The 14,025-nt window shown below is 44.6% G+C and overlaps 1 protein-coding gene across 2 annotated transcripts in view; it reads left to right on the forward strand.

Moving 5' to 3' along the window:
• LOC138651471 (tetraspanin-4-like) overlaps nucleotides 1-13,698 on the forward strand; it is a 127,703-nt gene extending 114,005 nt beyond the window's left edge. For both annotated transcript variants that reach the window (XM_069741706.1, XM_069741705.1), the window contains 2 exons: nucleotides 10,564-10,647; nucleotides 10,732-13,698. In XM_069741706.1, coding sequence (XP_069597807.1) covers nucleotides 10,564-10,647; nucleotides 10,732-10,800 — 153 coding nt within the window. In that variant the 3' untranslated portion in view covers nucleotides 10,801-13,698. The remainder of the gene's footprint in view (nucleotides 1-10,563; nucleotides 10,648-10,731) is intronic.
• The last annotated feature ends 327 nt before the right edge of the window (nucleotides 13,699-14,025 follow it).

Raw genomic sequence — 14,025 nt, forward strand, 5'->3', positions numbered from 1 at the left:
GCCTTTAGCCTTGGTCATCCTGAGACCTTGGTTCGTGAATCAGAACCACAGTAAAGACTGGCACTTACACAGGCAGAGCTATTCTTGGCACCATCCAGAGCACTGCTATTTTCCAAGGCTTGTTCCTAGAAGGCAGATATTCAGTGGCGTTATTTATGGTGAGATGACGGGGGTCCGAGATTCATGGATTATCCCTCAGGCGTTCTAACTCCTTGTATAAATCTTTTCTTCTAACCCGGCAGTGGACATGTTGGATACGGCAGATCGGGGCAGCTCCGGTACAGTCACTGATCAGATTAATTGGCCATGAATCTCTCATTGCGGCAGAGTTTGACTTTTTGAGAAAAAAAAAATTTCATTTCGATTCAATCCGGTTAAGTAATAAATCACAATGTGAAATTACTCATCCCCTGAACATAAACACATCAGGTATCTCAATATTTAATGAGATCTGCGCGGTAAAAGCTCTAGAGAAGCAAAAACTGCAACTTTTCCTGAAATAAATGCTTGAATAGCAATTCCCTAATAGGTCGGCATTATTGGAGTCAAAAAATGTTTTCCTGTTCCCCATCTGCAGTACAATGCTTTAGTCACCCTCCCCAGGTCCGGCGCTGAGCTCCTGGTGTCTGATATGTGTGCAGCGCTGACATCATGCTGACAGGCTGCAGCCAAAAACTGAGCTCAGGGGCTCTGGTGGTATGAGCTACTGAGCTCAGTGATTGGCTGCAGCGCCGTCGAAATGATGGAAAAAAATGGAAAACCCCGTCAAGTTTTGCCCTGTGCTGGCAGAAGTACAACCTTCATGCAAAAAGTCCTTAAGAGAGACTTATAAGACATGATGACAGCGCCCCGAAATTCCGATGTATTGGTAAATACCCAATATTATACTTGGCGCACGGGGGAGAATAAGTATCCCTGACGTGCATGTAAAAGTTTGGGCACCCCTGGTCAAAATTACTGTTAAGGAAGATGAAGATGAAATGATCTCTAAAAGGCCTAAAGTTACAGATGACACATTCCCTTGTATTTCAGGCCAAAAGTATACATATCTTTTACGTTTTAAAAATTATAAAAAGGAAAATGGGCCGATGCAAAAGTTTAGGCACCCTTGGAGATTTGTGTGTTCAGATACCTTAGAGCAAGGTTTCAGACCTTAATTATCCTATCAGGGTTATGCCTGGTTCACTATCATCATTAGGAAAGGTCAGGTGATACAAATTTCCCAGCTTTATAAAATTCCAGCCTACTCTAACCTTGTGCCAAAACACAGCAGCCATGGGTTCTTCTAAGCAGATGCCTCGCACTCTGAAAATTAAAATAGTGGAGGCCCACAAAGCAGGAGATGGCTATAAGAAGATAGCAAAGCGTTTTCAAGTTGCCCTTTCCTCAGTTCGACATCTAATTAAGAAATGGCAGTTACCAGGATCAGTGGAGGTCAAGATAAGGTCTGGAAGACCAAGTAAAATTTTAGTGAGAGCTGTTCGTAGGATTGCAAGAGAGGCAAATAAGAACCCCCACTTGACTGCAAAAGACCTTCAGAAAGATTTAGCAGACTCTGGAGTTGTGGTACATTGTTCTACTGTTCAGAAACAGCTGGAGAAATATGGCCTTAATGGAAGAGTCATCAGAAGAAAACCTCTCCTGTGTCCTCACCATAAAATTCAGCGTCAGAAGTATACAAAAGAACTTCTAAACAAGTCTGATGCATTTTGGAAACAAGTCCTCACATCTAGCAAAAACATTTAGACTCGTTGACATCCAGGTAGTTTGCCGTTTAGTGGACTCATTTGCACATTTTGAAATGCCACAATAAATGTAGCAATAATTTTCCTTTAAATTAAAAACATTCAGATCATGGAAAAAAATAAACAATTAAAAATGTATAAAGCAAACAAACAAAAAAATATATATATATATATATATATAAGATTGTAAACATGTATTTATTGACTGGGGAGACAGTGTGATCTCCAGTTCCATATGTGTCTCAGTGGCGTCAATAGGCTGCACAGCCGGCGTCACGGTGCACGTATAGCAGCAATTAGGGCCAGAAAGCGTTCTCTGTCAGCCGCGTTCTTGTCTATGAATTGATTCTCCTTTTTATTCCTGGGGGATTTTCTCGTGCTCCTTCTGATAAATACACCTCTACGTGTTCAGAGTACAGATTGTGATTTTTTTTTTCTTCGTCCCTTGTTCAAGTGTTTTATATTGTTTGTTTTCCTTTTTTTTTTATTGAGTTTTTAATCATATAATAGAACATTTCTACCTACATTGCCAATTTGCCAGTAAATAAAAAGCCCTGAGTCTTCTTCCTTTGTGATATTCTGAAAAATTCTATTAATGAATACCAGTTTTTGAGAAAGCTAGGTGACAACCAACATTGATGGGGTTATAGCCGCAGCATGGGTTGTCAAGCACATGCAGGGCTTTGAAAGCTAAATCAATGGACACTTTTATATATTCTATCTGCTGCTGCATTCCTGGGAAATCAGCATTTTAACCCTGCTGTTCTGTTGGTCAAAAATGACCGACTTTGAACTTCAATATTCTTTAAAATATTCAAGATGCGGCTCTGAAACCCGTGGCCGAACGAAACATCCTCATTTAAGTCAATCAACCACAAGTTTCAGAACCGCATCTTGAACACCCCAAAAAATACCAAAGTTCAAAATAGGTCTCCCCAGACCGAACAGAACAGCAGGGTTAATTCATATGCAGAGGAGAAATTAAGTGTTCTGGGAGTGATTGAGCACTTCCACAGCCCTCAGCCTTTCTGGGATGTTTCTCCGCCCAGCATCAGCCTCAGGAGGCTGAGGTTCGTGAAGTGCTCTGTCAAGCCCAGAGCACCTAACTCCTCATTTGCAAATCTATCAAAACATTGATTTCTCAGGAATGCAGCAACAGATAGATGATATAAAGGTGGCACTGGATTTACAATTAAAAGCCCTGCATGCCCATATTTGTGGTTTGTTGGATTGATATTAATGATATATTCCCTTTTTAAATGTCTCAAATTTCACTTTCTGGATGAAGTGGGTAGAGATGAGCGAATCACTTCAAGGCAAATTTAGCAGAATTAAAAGGACCAGAAGGGGTAACAGTATAATTAAAAAATCTAATATCACCTAGCCCTCACTTGTCTTTGTCCCTCTGCTCACTGGTGCGATCTTCACTGCAATATCATAAGTATCATCTGGCACCTGCCATCTTCGCATATGCATAGAAATTTGTAGTAGTACCACCTGATGACATCACTGCAGTAATACTACCTGATGACATCACTGCAGTAATATTACCTGATGACATCACTGCAGTAATACTACCTGATGACACCACTGCAGTAATACTACCTGATTACACCACTGCAGTAGTACTACCTGATTACACCACTGCAGTAGTACCACCTGATGATACCACTGCAGTAGTACCTCCAGATGACATCACTGCAGTAGTACCACCTGATGACATCACTGCAGTAGTACCACCTGATGACATCCCTGCAGTAGTACCACCTGATGACATCACTGCAGTAGTGCCACCTGATGACATCACTGCAGTAGTGCCACCTGATGACATCACTGCAGTAGTGCCACCTGATGACATCACTGCAGTAGTGCCACCTGATGACATCACTGCAGTAGTACCACCTGATGGCATCACTGCAGTAGTACCACCTGATGACATCACTGAAGTAGTACCACCTGATGACATCACTGCAGCAGTGCCACCTGATGACATCACTGCAATAGTACCACCTGATGACATCACTGCAGTAGTACCACCTGATGACATCACTGCAGTAGTACCACCTGATGATATCACTGCAGTAGTACCACCTGATGACATCACTGCAGTAGTACCACCTGATGACATCACTGCAGTAGTACCACCTGATGACATCACTGCAGTAGTACCACCTGATGGCATCACTGCAGTAGTACCAACTGATGACATCACTGCAGTAGTGCCACTTGATGACAACATAGCAGTAGTACCACCTGATGACATCCCTGCAGTAGTACCACCTGATGACATCACTGCAGTAGTACCACCTGATGACATCACTGCAGTAGTGCCACCTGATGACATCACTGCAGTAGTGCCACCTGATGACATCACTGCAGTAGTGCCACCTGATGACATCACTGCAGTAGTGCCACCTGATGACAACATAGCAGTAGTACCACCTGATGACATCCCTGCAGTAGTACCACCTGATGACATCACTGCAGTAGTACCACCTGATGACATCACTGCAGTAGTGCCACCTGATGACATCACTGCAGTAGTGCCACCTGATGACATCACTGCAGTAGTGCCACCTGATGACATCACTGCAGTAGTGCCACCTGATGACATCACTGCAGTAGTACCGCCTGATGGCATCACTACAGTAGTACCACCTGATGACATCACTGCAGTAGTACCACCTGATGACATCACTGCAGTAGTGCCACATGATGACACCACTGCAATAGTACTACCTGATGACATCACTGCAGTAGTGCCACCTGATGACAACATAGCAGTAGTACCTCCAGATGACATCACTGCAGTAGTGCCACCTGATGACATCACTGCAGTAGTGCCACCTGATGACATCACTGCAGTAGTGCCACCTGATGACATCACTGCAGTAGTACCACCTGATGGCATCACTGCAGTAGTACCACCTGATGACATCACTGAAGTAGTACCACCTGATGACATCACTGCAGTAGTGCCACCTGATGACATCACTGCAATAGTACCACCTGATGACATCACTGCAGTAGTACCACCTGATGACATCACTGCAGTAGTACCACCTGATGATATCACTGCAGTAGTACCACCTGATGACATCACTGCAGTAGTACCACCTGATGACATCACTGCAGTAGTACCACCTGATGACATCACTGCAGTAGTACCACCTGATGGCATCACTGCAGTAGTACCAACTGATGACATCACTGCAGTAGTGCCACTTGATGACAACATAGCAGTAGTACCACCTGATGACATCCCTGCAGTAGTACCACCTGATGACATCACTGCAGTAGTACCACCTGATGACATCACTGCAGTAGTGCCACCTGATGACATCACTGCAGTAGTGCCACCTGATGACATCACTGCAGTAGTGCCACCTGATGACATCACTGCAGTAGTGCCACCTGATGACATCACTGCAGTAGTACCGGCTGATGGCATCACTACAGTAGTACCACCTGATGACATCACTGCAGTAGTACCACCTGATGACATCACTGCAGTAGTGCCACCTGATGACACCACTGCAATAGTACTACCTGATGACATCACTGCAGTAGTGCCACCTGATGACAACATAGCAGTAGTACCTCCAGATGACATCACTGCAGTAGTACCACCTGATGACACCACTGCAGTAGTACCACCTGATGACATCACTGCAGTAGTGCCACCTGATGACATCACTGCAGTAGTACCACCTGATGACATCACTGCAGTAGTGCCACCTGATGACATCACTGCAGTAGTGCCACCTGATGACATCACTGCAGTAGTACCACCTGATGGCATCACTGCAGTAGTACCACCTGATGACATCACTGCAGTAGTGCCACTTGATGACAACATAGCAGTAGTGCCACCTGATGACATCACTGCAGTAGTACCACCTGATGACATCACTGCAGTAGTGCCACCTGATGACATCACTGCAGTAGTGCCACCTGATGACATCACTGCAGTAGTACCACCTGATGACATCACTGCAGTAGTGCCACCTGATGACATCACTGCAGTAGTGCCACCTGATGACATCACTGCAGTAGTGCCACCTGATGACATCACTGCAGTAGTACCACCTGATGGCATCACTGCAGTAGTACCACCTGATGACATCACTGCAGTAGTACCACCTGATGACATCACTGCAGTAGTGCCACCTGATGACACCACTGCAATAGTACTACCTGATGACATCACTGCAGTAGTGCCACCTGATGACATCACTGCAGTAGTGCCACCTGATGACATCACTGCAGTAGTGCCACCTGATGACATCACTGCAGTAGTGCCACCTGATGACATCACTGCAGTAGTACCACCTGATGGCATCACTGCAGTAGTACCACCTGATGACATCACTGCAGTAGTACCACCTGATGACATCACTGCAGTAGTGCCACCTGATGACACCACTGCAATAGTACTACCTGATGACATCACTGCAGTAGTGCCACCTGATGACAACATAGCAGTAGTACCTCCAGATGACATCACTGCAGTAGTACCACCTGATGACACCACTGCAGTAGTACCACCTGATGACATCACTGCAGTAGTGCCACCTGATGACATCACTGCAGTAGTACCACCTGATGACATCACTGCAGTAGTACCACCTGATGACATCACTGCAGTAGTGCCACCTGATGACATCACTGCAGTAGTGCCACTTGATGACATCACTGCAGTAGTACCACTTGATGGCATCACTGCAGTAGTACCACCTGATGACATCACTGCAGTAGTGCCACTTGATGACAACATAGCAGTAGTACCACCTGATGACATCACTGCAGTAGTACCACCTGATGACATCACTGCAGTAGTGCCACCTGATGACATCACTGCAGTAGTGCCACCTGATGACATCACTGCAGTAGTGCCACCTGATGACATCACTGCAGTAGTGCCACCTGATGACATCACTGCAGTAGTGCCACCTGATGACATCACTGCAGTAGTACCACCTGATGGCATCACTGCAGTAGTACCACCTGATGACATCACTGCAGTAGTACCACCTGATGACATCACTGCAGTAGTGCCACCTGATGACACCACTGCAATAGTACTACCTGATGACATCACTGCAGTAGTGCCACCTGATGACAACATAGCAGTAGTACCTCCAGATGACATCACTGCAGTAGTACCACCTGATGACACCACTGCAGTAGTACCACCTGATGACATCACTGCAGTAGTGCCACCTGATGACATCACTGCAGTAGTCCCACCTGATGACATCACTGCAGTAGTGCCACCTGATGACATCACTGCAGTAGTGCCACCTGATGACACCACTGCAGTAGTACCACCTGATGACATCACTGCAGTAGTACCACCTGATGGCATCACTGCAGTAGTACCACCTGATGACATCACTGCAGTAGTGCCACCTGATGACATCACTGCAGTAGTCCCACCTGATGACATCACTGCAGTAGTGCCACCTGATGACATCACTGCAGTAGTGCCACCTGATGACACCACTGCAGTAGTACCACCTGATGACATCACTGCAGTAGTACCACCTGATGGCATCACTGCAGTAGTACCACCTGATGACATCACTGCAGTAGTGCCACCTGATGACATCACTGCAGTAGTACCACCTGATGACATCACTGCAGTAGTACCACCTGATGACATCACTGCAGTAGTGCCACCTGATGACATCACTGCAGTGGTACCACCTGATGACATCACTGCAGTGGTACCACCTGATGGCATCACTGCAGTGGTACCACATGCTGACATCACTGCAGTAGTACCACCTGATGACATCACTGCAGTAGTACCACCTGATGACATCACTGCAGTAGTACCACCTGATGACATCACTGCAGTAGTACCACCTGATTACATCACTGCAGTAGTACCACCTGATGACATCACTGCAGTAGTACCACCTGATGGCATCACTGCAGTAGTGCCACCTGATGACATCACTGCAGTAGTGCCACCTGATGACATCACTGCAGTAGTACCACCTGATGACATCACTGCAGTAGTGCCACCTGATGACATCACTGCAGTAGTACCACCTGATGACATCACTGCAGTGGTACCACCTGATGGCATCACTGCAGTGGTACCACATGCTGACATCACTGCAGTAGTACCACCTGATGACATCACTGCAGTAGTACCACCTGATGACATCACTGCAGTAGTACCACCTGATGACATCACTGCAGTAGTACCACCTGATGACATCACTGCAGTAGTACCACCTGATGACATCACTGCAGTAGTACCACCTGATGACATCACTGCAGTAGTGCCACCTGATGACATCACTGCAGTAGTACCACCTGATGACATCACTGCAGTAGTACCACCTGATTACATCACGGAAGGCTCTTAGGGATATCAACTAGACATAATGCCACAAAGAGTCTCCAAGATGTCTGCAGGTCAGCACCCCTGGTAATGAAGGTCCTGCAATTTCAGATATGAGCGACTCCTCCTCTCCAAATATAAGAAGTGTATGAGATCGGACGCCACATTTGGAGCCTCCATCTAATCTGGCGATGTTGCATTGTCCTCGCCTCCAGCAGTTACTGTGCAATCTGTAGTAAAATTGCGCTGCCAAAGCAGAACACAGACTGTCTGCACGATCTGACATGATGAGTAACATGACGGCTTATTTATGCCAACTAATTTATTGTTATGTTCCGTCCTCGCTAAACGAGATGATCTGGACCCGCTGTGCGTCTACAATACTCAGTTTGCATATATTAAACCCAGAAAGTCTGAAATTTCCCGTCTTGTCTCAGTCTTGGGGACACATTTGAGTCTACATTTAGAAGACCATTTTGCCTGCCCGCCTGCCTGCTTGCCCGCCTGTCCTGCTATTGTTTGCTGCCCACGTCTGTTCTGTAATGTGCCTGCCGCAGCTGATTGCGCCCACGCTCTTTTTCCTACAATGTATCAATAAATTCTCCAGATTATTATTTTTCCTAGCAAAATTTTTGCAAGGATGGATACAATTGTAGAAAACTTATTGCATTTTTTTTTTTATTCCTGCACGTAAAAAAAAGCAGCATTTTACAGTGAATCAGATTTTCTGAAGAATCATGCACACGATGCTTATTTTTTTCCTTGCAGATTTGAAGCAGTTTCATGTCAATTCTTTCAGCGTTTTTGCAGCACTTTTTAACTGTTCAAATGAATGTGGGAAAAAATCATTAAAAAAACGCACACAAAAATGCTCGGACTTTGAGCAGCGTTTTTCCTACCAACACATACACACTCCAGTATTTGCAGATTTTTCTTTCTTTTTTTTTTGTTTCGCTACCTTTTATTTTTTTCTGCAAAAATGTAGTACAGGCAAAGGGAAGGAGATTCCAAAATTGTCATCCACACACTTAAGGGTTGTTTTTTTTTTATGGTTAAAATGAGAAATCTCCTTCGCTTTGCTGGTGCTGTAAAATGCTGAATTTCCTTCTGAAGGCAAAACAAGTGCGTTTTCATCCTCTTTGTAAAAAAAAAAAACAGGAAAGAAAAGCAGCAGATCTTGATGATTTGGGTCGTTATGCAAAATCTGTTACTTACTCCATCATTTTTTTCTCGCCTTGCCCATCGGATTTCCCCTCAATGCTCCGATTTCACCCGTGAATGGCGCTCGATCATTGGAGCTCCCGTCTGATGGTGGAACATCTTGGTGTCATCATAGCGCTTGGTCATTGGAGTCCCGTCTGATGGTGGAACATCTTGGTGTCATCATGGTGCTCGATCATTGGAGTCCCGTCTGATGGTGGAACATCTTGGTGTCATCATGGTACTCGATCATTGGAGTCCCGTCTGATGGTGGATCATCTTGGTGTCATCATAGCGCTCAATCATTGGAGCTCCGTCTGATGGTGGAACATCTTAGTGTCATCATGGCGCTCGATTATTGGCACTCCGTCTTATTGTGGAACATCTTGGTGTCATCATGGTGCTCGATAATTGGCGCTCCGTCTGATTGTGGAACATCTTGGTGTCATTATGGTGCTCGATCATTGGAGTTCCATCTGACTGTAGAACATCTTGGTGTCATCGTGGCGCTCGATCATTGGAGCTCCGTCTGATGGTGGAACATCTTAGTGTCATCATGGCGCTCAGTCATTCGAGCTCCGTCTGATTGTGGAACATCTTAGTGTCATCATGGCGCTCGGTCATTCGAGCTTCGTCTGATGGAACATCTTGGTGTCATCATGGCGCTCCATCATTGGAGCTCCGTCTGATGGGGAACATTTTGGTGTCATAAAGGTGCTCAATTATTGGAGGTCCGTCTGATGGTGAAACATCTTGGTGTCATCAAGGTGCTTGATCAGTGGCGCTCCATCTGATGGTGGAACATCTTGGTGTCATAAAAGCGCTCGATCATTGGAGCTCCGTCTGATGGTGAAACATCTTGGTGTCATCATGGTGCTCGATCATTGGCGCTCCAACTGATGGTGGAACATCTTGGTGTCACCATGGCGCTCGATCATTGTAGCTCCGTCTGATGGTAGAACATCTTGGTGTCATCATGGCACTCGATCATTGTAGCTCTGTCTGATGGTGGAACATCTTGGTGTCATCATGGCGCTCGATCATTCGAGCTCCGTCTGATGGTGGAACATCTTGGTGTCATCATGCACAGGAAACCTTCTTCCTTCTTTCCAGATCTTTTGGGAATCCAGGAGGTCTTCACTTTTTCGGTTATTTGGCAGAGGGTCGGGACCTTTTGACCTGCCCTGGTACTGTCAACTAAACTTATCCAAAGAGGTAACATTTCACTGTTTGATAGTGGTGCCATTCTTTGTGTTTCAGCCCTGCTATGAGAAAGTGAAACGATGGGTTGGGAGTAACATCTCTTCTGTCGGGATCTTTGGCATCTGTATCCTTATCGTACAGGTGAGTGAGGCCACCGAGGATTTTTCTTGACCAAGTTTATAGTACACGTGGGTAAACTTGGGTTTCTTCTCCTTATCTTGGCAGGTATTTGGTTTGATTTTCTCCATGTTGATGTATTGCCAAGTTCTCAAGGCGGAAAAGTATTATGAATAATCCCGGAAGTTGTGAAGGATGAGCCCCAAGCGTTGGTATGACTGTCCATATCCAACCAACTGGATGAAGGACAATCTTCATGCTTTCCTAGAACTGCAAAGCAGAATTCAGCATCTTCTCTTTCCTCAAGGGCCAGTCTTACCTTGACGTTCTCCACGTTGTGTCATCTCTCGTCTTAGTCCTATACCAACGAGTAAATGAGATTAGCTTTTCTAACGTGTACATAGAGCTTCTGAACTCCTCAAGGAGAAATAAGGGCTTGTCTTCTCCTTTTTTTTTTTAAAGCACCAAAGCCATTAAATGGACCTTTCCTCCCTTCCCTCCCCTCACTCCTCGTCCAGATACATGGATCCATTGAGGTCAGGAAAAAATGTCCACGGCATTGCCACGCGGCATCCAAGCAAGGTTATGTAGAAATAGCACAAAAGCTTTCAGTCTTAAATAAAGAACTAGTTTCTTATGCTGCGGTCATAAACACCAGAACCCGTTACTGGACTCAGCTGACTGCAGAGGAGGACGCAAGTGATTATTATAGTTTGCAGTGGCTATTTTTGCTCTTTTTTATGTACCAGTATATATCTATCTATATATCTATCCATGAGATGCTCAATTTAAGGACTAATAATGCAATAGAGCAATGGGTGGGTAAGTGCCATAGCAGCTGCGCCATGTAGGTGGTGCCACGTGTAACGGGGTCATGGGAGGAGGGTGGGTTTAATTCTTAGATGTGGATTATCTATATTTCATTAGTCTGTATTTATAAGATGCCAATTTACTCCACCGTTCAGCTCTCGGCATCCTACATTTCCTATCCAAACTGCAAAATTTCCTCTTCCGTACAATATCAGATGTATACGATCCTCGACTGTGGTCACAATCTCTCATGATGTAATTTGGCCCATGTGGGGGGCACAAAGGGTATTACAATGGCATTAAGTTAGGTTTCCTCAATGGTATTGAAGATTATATAACTTCAACTTTAATTCGGGGAGAGAAAAGACTATATACTATGTATCGTGATTGGACACTACCATTGATGGATGGATTTGGTCACCGCCGGTAATGTGAAAATTTGCCATACATACGTCACAACCAAAGTGGCGGCTTTAGATATTGAGTGAAAATGTGGTCACTAAGGGATCCCCAACTCAGGTTGGGTCATCCTTTTATTCCATGGGGAGGTTCCTCCCAGTACCGGACTAGGGTTCGTCCATCTCCTTCATCTTCAGTGATCATGTCCATGTCTGACATCATTAATCTTGGTTCTTCTCATCATCATATGGGAGTAAACCCATAAAAAATAGACCCCAGTGGTCCCAAAGGTTGAAGGGGTTGTCCACTACTTTATCTCTGATAGCCTACCCTTAGGATAGGGCATCAATGTCACATCGGTGGGAATGCGATACTTGGCACCTCCACCGATATGATGTTCCCGATGTTGGCCGGAACTGCTCAGTTACGGAGCTACTCCATCGAATGTATAGCGGTCGCGGCTGGGTACTGCCCATCTATTCTAATCAATAGGGGATGGATGTGCAGTACCCGGCCACGGCCACTATTCCGGCCACGGTCACTATTCCGGCCACTATTCTGGCCATGGCCACTATTACGGCCACGGCCACTATTCTGGCCACGGTCACTATTCCGGCCATGGTCACTATTCCGGCCACTGTCACTATTCCTGGAATGACCACTGAGCAGTTCCAGATACAGCCGACACCGGGAACAACTGATCGGCGTAGGTTCCAAGTGTCGTACCTCCAATGATCGGTCATTGGTGACCTATATTAAGGACAGGTAATCAATATTAAAGTCCCGGACATCCCCTTTAATTTGGATTGTCTTCTTCTAGACCTTTGATGTTACATGATGGGCACACAGCACTTACAGTATACCCCTTATAGCCAAGCTCTTATAGGGGGCCAGTTTTGTCCATGGATTTGCCTGGTATCGCAGCTTGGTTCCATTGAGGTGACTGGTACGAAGCTGCAATACCAGACATAACCTGTGGACATGTGTGGTGCTGTTTTTGAAAGAAAAGAGCCATGTTTTATTCTAATCCTGTAGAATCTGTTTCAAGAGTAATCCTTTTAATCTATTTATTTTTTTCATAAATCCATAGTTCACCGAAAAATAGGAAACTTTGTAATAAATCGTATTAGAGAAATCTGCTTCTTTCTCCTCCTGGACTGATAATTCGTTCTAAAAAAAAAAATCTCAATTCCTGGGTAAAATGTGTCTTCGGTGACTACAGACTTTCCCATTACTGAGATAGGAAGTGACAGTTGGTGCTCATAAAGTTCTATGGAGAACTGTAACTGTCTATTGAATAGAATGTGTAGCTCCTCCCTCTCCATAGAACCTCATAAGCACCAACTGTCATCTCCTATCTCAGTCATTTAAATATCTCTCTTTGCCGATTACTGATTTTACCCATGAACTGAGAATGAAAGATCAGTCCAGGAGGAGAAAGAGGCAGGTTTCTCTGATAAGATAGATTACAAAGTTGCTTATTTTCACTTGTACAATTGATTTCTGGGGGAAAAAAAATAAATAAAATGATGGTCACTCTTTAATTTTTGTAGAATATTAATATGACATCTCGGCTAATGGCTTCATAGGTGATGGGCAGGGGCGACATTTTCAATTTCAACCTACGCCCCCTGCTGGATGGATGTTGTATTACGCCTCTCATTCTTTACTTTTCTCCAGCTTTGTGTCATCCGATGTATTCAATGTGTTTATTCTTACCCTGTACCATGTCCCATTTTTTATTTTACTTTTTTCTTTTTTCTTTTTTTTTCCCCTATTCGCTCGGAGTGTAAATACTGCTCAGCACAAAGTATGTCGATTATCCAGATCTGTGTAATATGCCAATAAAACATGTATTATACTTGGTCCATATGTGGAGATGCTTCGTGTGGTGGCCCAGGGTGGGGTCATCTTTAGGATGGCTGATCTTTTCTATTCCCTGTGATGCCATCACCTCCTTACAAGTGATAATTAGATTAACCGTCATTATATTTTCCATGTTTCACCTGTACAGGGGAAGACGTGAAAACAATTAAAACCTCTATAAATCACCATTACTTCCTTTTTTTTTTTTTCAATATTGATTTACACCATAACCCCTCCTATCAAAGTCGGGTGCCCTTGCTAGTTATGAACTCCAAAATAAATTAGTAAAAAAATAAAAAATAAAAAAATTTAGAAAATGTCTGTGAT

This window comes from Ranitomeya imitator, chromosome 10 (assembly GCF_032444005.1).
Source record: "Ranitomeya imitator isolate aRanImi1 chromosome 10, aRanImi1.pri, whole genome shotgun sequence".
Classification (NCBI taxonomy): domain Eukaryota; kingdom Metazoa; phylum Chordata; class Amphibia; order Anura; family Dendrobatidae; genus Ranitomeya; species Ranitomeya imitator.